Here is a 7503-nt window from a genome sequence, read left to right as displayed (position 1 = left end):
CAGTTCAGCAATTCAGCAGTTCAACAATTTAGCGGTTCAGCAATGCAGCAGTTCAACAATTCAGGTATTCAGCAATTCAGCAGTTCAGCAATTCAGCAGTTCAGGTATTCAGCAGTTCAGCAATTCAGCAGTTCAGCAGTTCAGGTATTCAACAGTTCAGCAGTTCAGGTATACAGAAGTTCAGCAATTCAGCAGTTCAGCAATTCAGCGGTTCAGCAATGCAGCAGTTCAGCAATTCAGGTATTCAGCAATTCAGCAGTTCAGCAATTCAGCAGTTCAGCAGTTCAGGAGTTCAGCAATTCAGCAGTTCAGCAGTTCAGGTATTCAAGAGTTCAGCAGTTCAGGTATTCAGAAGTTCAGCAATTCAGCAGTTCAGCAATTCAGCGGTTCAGCAATGCAGCAGTTCAGCAATTCAGGTATTCATCAATTCAGCAGTTCAGCAATTCAGCAGTTCAGCAATTCAGCAGTTCAGCAATTCAGCAGTTCAGCAGTTCAGGTAATCAACAGTTCAGCAGTTCAGGTATTCAGCAGTTCATTGAAGCTCTTTCAGCAAATAAAGTTCCAGCTGTTTGAAGCCTTTCTTGGCATTTCAGCTCCAATCTTTCAGCATGCAGCATTCACAGTGCATTTTCTTCAGGAAATGCTTTTTCTAGTTTGCTTTTCATTTTGTCTCACAAATGCACAGAATTCACAGTCTTAATGCGTCCCATCCATCCATCCATCCATCCATCCATCCATCCATCCATCCATCCATCCATCCATTTTCTTGTCCAGTTCATGGTTGAGGTGTGCCTTATCCCAGTTGTCATAGGGCAAGAGGCGGGGTACACCCTGGAATGGTTGTCAGTCTCTCGCAGGGCTAACACAGAGATAGATACCCATTCATGCTCACATTCACACCTACGAAACATCAACTATAACGGCTGCAGCCAGCTGGTGTGTTGCTACAACTGTTGGGACCAGCTCCAGATGTGACCCAGAGTCAGTCCACTGTTTACTTCAGCTGTCCTTTGTCCATCTTTATTTACTGTGGAGGAGGCTGTAAAACTTTGTGACAGGAGTCATACGAGCCAATGAGTCAGAGAAGGTCACTTCTGGCCAATGACAGTGATACTGAGGTGAGCTGTTGAGGATATCCTGAACTTTTCTGTTGATAAGACTGCTGTTTTAGCCACTGTTAGCTACTGTTAGCTGCCCTTTTAGCTGGCATTAGTGAAACTGTCTCTAAAGTGGATGTACAGTAACTTTGCTGGACTCTGACAGTGAATAAACTCTCATTCAGTGTGAGAATGTGATCAAACTCTTTTTTAAGAGAGAAAGTGTTATTTTTTTTTTAAGGACACTTGAGTCTAACATTAGCTGTTATTTTGTTAAGATGCTGATTGCTTTTTTGGTAAAGGAAACCCCCTGTTCAATGATAAAACATGTAGGTATGATTCTTCATATCTTGAGTCTGAAGGAGCAGGCACAAATTTAAATGTCCCTCCACAGCAGGCGAACACCTAAGACCTCTCTTCTGCTTTTGGCATAAAAAAAAAAAAAAAATACTGACTGCTCCTTTAAACATCTGAGCCTTCCATGATGACTAAAATAGAGGTGGGGAAACAGGTTTCAGACATTTGGGTGATATATTATTTCCTCCTTCACCCTTAACCTCTAACCTCTGACTACTTCCTCTCTGACTGTGTGGTGACACTTGAATGTATCCTTGAGTTGTGAGGAAGAGGTTGTACAAACAATTTGTTTCCTTTTTATGCCATTAAAGAGAGAGCACTAATGTGAAAAAGGTCGAAGTCACAGTCCAGGTAACTTTATGTGTCTGTCTGAGGGAGCAAACAGTAGGTCATAGGCAACAAAGTTGAGGCTACGGAAATAAAGGCATAAAAATCCACAACAAGGGCTGCACTTGTTCAGGGATTACACACACACACACACACGTGTGTGCACACATCTGTGATATTTGAGCCTTTACTTCCTATATTTCTGTATACAGTAAGTGCCAATGCCAAGGGCTGCTGTCACTGAGAAGGTAATTAGAAGCTGCTGCAGGAAGCTGCAGAAAGAGCCCTCCTAATTGGATGTCATACACGACTGGACTGCTTACACATCTGAGTCTTTCATGAATGTGTGGAGCATTAACTTAGGGGCATGTCATCTGGATGGGACCTCTGTGTGTGGTGTAATTCACCAATCTTTTAACCAGCTGTATGAAAGTGCATTTTGATCGTGAGGCCGAGGATGTTTTGTTCAGGATCATAAAAGCAAAAATGTCAGATGGAAAGCTTAAGAGTCTTGGAGGTCTTTAAGAAGTAGAATTCACAATTAAACAGGTTACACATGTAAGGAGTTTAGATGCCCTCCCAGTGCCTGTGTGGGTTCTCTTTGGGTAGTCTTGATTCCTCCCACAGTCCACAGACATGCTTGTTAGGTTAATTACTGCTTCTAAACTGGCTGTAGGTGTGAATGTGAGTTTGAATGGTTGTCTGTGTGTTAGCTATGCAAGAGACTGGTGACCTCTCCAATGATGTACCCTGTGTGTGCTATACAGTGACTTATTATGCTCATTTTCAACTCCATATTCTTATTTTTGGACTCTTCTGGAGTAACTTTGCGTGACCCACACTTCACAGTAATCCTCATTTATATCATATGGGCCTTAGTGCAGCCCCTCAGTTAATCTTCTGTTTCAGACAAGGGGTTTAATCTTTGAGACGTTTGCTGTTTAGATTTCTCATCAAATCTTCCATGGCAACAAAAAACACAAATAGCAAAAACAAAAATATTTATTTGTGGTGCTTACATTGGTGGTTGGCTCATGACCAGAGGTAGAAGAAACAATTCACTCCAGTAAAAAAGTACAGAGAACTGAGCAACAGTATTGTAGTTTAAGCACATGATAATTCTATGATTGTGTGAGCAGCACTTAACAATTAGAGTGTCTACTTTATGATTAAGACATACCATTCAAAGAGGACTGATAACTTTATGTTGAATTTTTTAAATAAAATGACAATAACAGGAATGTATATTTACTTCTAAAAAGGTATAAAACTGATATACACAAGGATTTTAAAAATCTAGTTAACACAGTAACACAAAAATCTTACTTTTCACATCTGCCGTTACATTTATAGGAAAATCTTCAGTTCTGATTAGTTGAGCCAAACTCCTTATAAATAAGCTCACCTGAGTAAAACGTGTAGCCTAATATTGATACGCATGCGCACAGAGAGAATATCTGATTTTGCCGATTAAAAATAAGAGACTCAAAATAAATCCTGCGTGAAGTCCACCACGTCTCCTCCCGTAAGCTGGAGCTAGCAGTCCTCCTCGCTTTGCATCATGGACAAGAAGAACGAGCACACGCTCGCCCACGAGCTGCTGCAGAACTCTTCGGCCGTTTTACTGTGGTCCGCGCGTCTCCTCGTGCAGGCTGTGGTTGCCGAGGGGGTAGGGCGGGGTGATGGTGTTGATGGCGGCGCAGGGGGAGTCTCCGGGTCTCCGGCCTGAGCGGAGGCAACGGAGCTCGAGATGTCCAGCTTGAAGTGCGCACTTCGGGGTGCGAGCTTACACATGCCGGTCCTCACCAGCGCGCGCTCGTCCTTGCACATTTTACCTTGCAGCCGTTTGAGCGCGCGGGCCACCTGTTTCCAGAAGTTTTTGGGGTCGGACCGGTAGCCCGGGCATTCCCGAGGTTTGGCGTTGTACTTACAGCTCAGGTCGGTGATTCCGCCTTTGATGCGAGCCTCCGGGTTCTCACATTTGACCAGCAGCTGGACCGCGTCACTGACGTCTTTGGCAACCCACGTGCACTGCATCTTTTCCTTGGTGGTGAACTTTCCCCGGCCGCCCGCTACACCCTTGTTCCCACTCCTATGCGCTCTGCCACCGGCTGGAACCACGGCTTTGTCCGATTTGCGCGCACCACAGGAGAGAGAGACCAGCTGCCCGAGTAAAACCAGCAGCAACCAAGGAGCCGAAACCTTCAGCAACAACATTTTGTTTTCAACAGAATCACTCTTTATCTGAAAGGGGATATGTATAAATGGTGACACAATTAGACGCATAAAAACTGCAACTAAAATGTCTGAATAGTCTGTTGAAGATACGAGAAAGTACTGTTTCTAAGTTACCGAAAATGACAAGGGTTGCTGTGCGTAAAACTTCTTCTTATGCCGCTTACCAGTGTGGCACATGGCTTTCATACCATACTACAGCACGCCCACCGTTGCCGCCCAACACACACACACACACACACACACACACACACACACAGCTCTATACAAATTCCATCCATCCTTTCTCTTCCGCTTATCCTTTTTCAATGAGAAAAAAATTGGCAGCAGTGGCTGGTCAGATTATGTTAAGTTGTGACATGTCCAAAAACGACTTTCTGCCTTTTACTCTGAGTGGAACTGAAGATCAAAGCGTGATTTACACTCTTACTATCATGGGATGATATATCAGCATGTCTGTACAGGTTCTTGGTTTATCCTAAAGAACTTTCTTGAGCCTGATTACTATTACAGCTCCCACACAGTCACATGCACAGGCTCACCAGCACATCTTGAAGGTTTGCCTCCAACTTTCCCACCAACCCTTTTCTGCCATCAACAGAAATTTCCCCAGATTTTTTCTTTTCAAACATTCTTGATCGTTCTTGATTTTAAAAAAAGAGGACAGAAAAAATACGAAGCGAGTACATTTTTCTAAAAAAAAAAAATGCTGTAAAAAAAATCACATCAAACAAAGAAATTAGGTGAAATTTTCAATAATTAAGTGGAAAATACATTTAGCTTTTTCTTTGTATTCTTTGTAACATACATTTTCTTTTCTCTATTAAAATCAAAGTGCAGTGACAAACTATACAGCTGGTGATCATACTGCATCATTTCCCTAATAAGGAGCCAAAATATTCTCTCCTGGAGTTGGTGGAGAGCAAACACAGAACTAACGAAGGGTTATTGAGAGACCAGAGACACAAAGTTGATCTGTCAATTTTTAAATAAGCAACAGTCTGGTAAGAAGCTCTCCACTGATCCTACATATGTGCTTAATACAGATAAATGTTTTATGGTCTTTTTTTTTTTTTTTTTTAACTGAATATATTTTGATTTCCCATCAGTCAAACGATTGGGTGCAACAACATTAAGGAGCCTCAACAATGGAGGTGTGGAACATGGTCCATTCAGACTCAATGTCCTCAGCCTCCCTCAGAATGCTGTCGAGGTTCTGCCGGAGGTGGGAGTTGAAGATCTCGTGGACTGGGGCCTCTGCCGGGTGTTCAGTATCCTCCCAGCTCAGCTTCTCTCTTCACCCGAGTGTCCAGAACATAAGGCTGCAGATCTGATGATACGATTACAAAATCAATCGTCGACTTGCGACCGAGGGTGTCCTGGTACCACGTGCACTTATGGACATTTTTATGTTCGAACATAGTGTTCGTTATGGACAAACTGGGGTTTGCACAGAACTCCAATAACAAAACACCATTCAGGTTCAGATCGGGCAGGCCATTCCTCCCAGTCACGTCCCCTCCAGGTCTCACTGTTATTGCCCACATGAGCATTGAAGTCTCGCAACAGGGATGATGGAGTTACTGGATGGAGTACCCTTGAGCACCCCACCAAGTGACTCCAAGAAGGGTGGGTACTCTGAACTGTCATTTTGCACATAAGCGCAAACAACAGTCAGGACCCATTCCCCTGCCCAAGGGCGCAGGGAAGCAACCCCCATGTCATCTCTTTGGGCTGTGCCCAGCTGGGCCCCAAGGGCTAATGCCTGGCAACCAGACGCTCTCCCTCGAGCTCCCTCCCCAGGCCTATCTCCAGTGTGGGGCTCCGGTAACCCTGTCTCGGGCAGGGTAAACAGTTCCCATGGTGACTCTTCCATAGGGGTCTTCTGAACATATCATTTGTTCCCTTTTTTTTTTGTTGAATCTATGGTAACATGCCAAAGATAACACTGTTTTAAAGGCATTAAAATAGTACTTTTATACAAACAATGTAATTTCCAAAGAGCTGTTAACTGAAAACATTGCATATCTCAGCATGGTGTACAGTGTGTCCTTAAAAAATTTGAAGAAGCTGAACAAGTGGGGGCCAGGCCTAAAAAAAACCAGCAGATGAACAGTATTTGAAAGTCATGTACTTAAGAAACAGGAAAAAAAGAATCTAGCAAAGACCTGAAACAGGCAGCCAAAATCCAAGAAAAGAGCCGTGCAATATCCTTTAAGAAGCTGCACCTGTTTCCCATTTTCCTAGCAAATTATAAATAAATCAGGGGCTGCACGATACTGGAAATCATTATATTTTAAGGTGAGGAATTGGTTTACGGTTACAGTATGCTTTTGGAAAATGAATGCAAAGTCTGAAGTCCTTTGAAGTGATGGAAAAATGACTTTGTGTTTTTTTTTTGTCTCCATGTTTGTGTTGGATACATTTCAGTACAGTCCATAAACTGTTATAATGACATTTCTGCATGTGTAGATTTTTTTTGTGGTTGCTCTTCCTCTCACCTTCATAGCGCTGCTTTCATTGGGGCCTCACTCCATTTGCTCTCAGCTCAGCAGCATCATCTTGTGTTCACTAGCGGTTGAGCAGCCTAAAAGCATCACAAGCACATTTACTCAACTTCTCTATTTATTGTAGCTTTTACTCCTCATTTGTTAAAGAGAAAGATTATACAAAAAAGTAAAATTCAGCACCTGACTAAAGATAAAAGTGTATTAATGTAAAATATTTTTGTCTTGTGACCCTGTTACAGAAGGGTTTCACCTCTCAGCATTTCCTGGCTGGGACTGAATTGTTTCCTATTCCTCCAGAGTGATTTGTGATGTATTTATATTGCAGAAAGTTAAATTGAGTCATTATTTTACAAAAAACTGCAAAGATTAAAGAAATTAGTTTTTTCTTCTTTTTCAGATTTATCTCGTGACTTGTACCTACCCATAAAGTGTGCCTCCACCTCACAAAGCTACAATAGGAAAACATTGCTAGTGCTCCAGGATTAACAGTTTCTTTTTTTTTTAGTTTTGTATTTGTTTTTAATTTCCTCTTTAAATCTGCATGTATTCAAATGCTGTATTTATATAAAAATAGGCCTAAAGGTGCATATATTATACCTACATCATAATACATAAACATACTCTGTTGCTTTCAAATAACATTTTCCTATACTTTGAAAGCATGATATATATGAAACACAATGCCACAATCTTCCCAGGAGTGGATGTCCCAACAGATTCACTCTTAAGCGCAGACTGTGTAATGCTTAGAGAAACTTCAAAAAACCCAATAGCTACATCTCAAACTCTGCAGGCCTCAGTTAGCATGTTAGATGGTAATGTTGAATGCAGCCTGTGCAAAGCAGAGATTTCCTTCCACAGCAGCATCACTGCAATGCGTGAGCGTTTAAAACGCAGGCATCCTGGAGCTGTGACGTCAGCTCTGGATGGGTACATTTTAGAGAGTTAGTGCGTCGTTGATACCCTGTTAATGTTTG

At 42.3% G+C, this 7503-nt stretch overlaps 1 protein-coding gene across 1 annotated transcript; it reads right to left on the bottom strand.

Annotated features, from left to right (window-relative positions):
* Nucleotides 1-2798: 2798 nt before the first annotated feature.
* LOC115786537 (fibroblast growth factor-binding protein 1) lies at nt 2799-4163 on the bottom strand. Its single transcript, XM_030738728.1, has 2 exons — nt 4134-4163; nt 2799-4025 (listed from the first exon to the last, which is right to left on the bottom strand). Exon 2 carries the CDS (start codon nt 3996-3998, stop codon nt 3318-3320), a length of 681 nt encoding a protein of 226 aa, XP_030594588.1. The 5' UTR covers nt 3999-4025; nt 4134-4163; the 3' UTR covers nt 2799-3317.
* Between the last annotated feature and the right edge of the window lie 3340 nt (nt 4164-7503).

Source organism: Archocentrus centrarchus, chromosome 1, assembly GCF_007364275.1.
Source record: "Archocentrus centrarchus isolate MPI-CPG fArcCen1 chromosome 1, fArcCen1, whole genome shotgun sequence".
Taxonomy (NCBI): domain Eukaryota; kingdom Metazoa; phylum Chordata; class Actinopteri; order Cichliformes; family Cichlidae; genus Archocentrus; species Archocentrus centrarchus.
This window is presented reverse-complemented; position numbering and strand designations above follow the sequence as displayed.

Excerpts from the sequence above, each read along its gene's own strand:
- LOC115786537 (XM_030738728.1), bottom strand. The coding sequence starts at position 3,998 with ATGTTGTTGCTGAAGGTTTCGGCTCCTTGGTTGCTGCTGGTTTTACTC.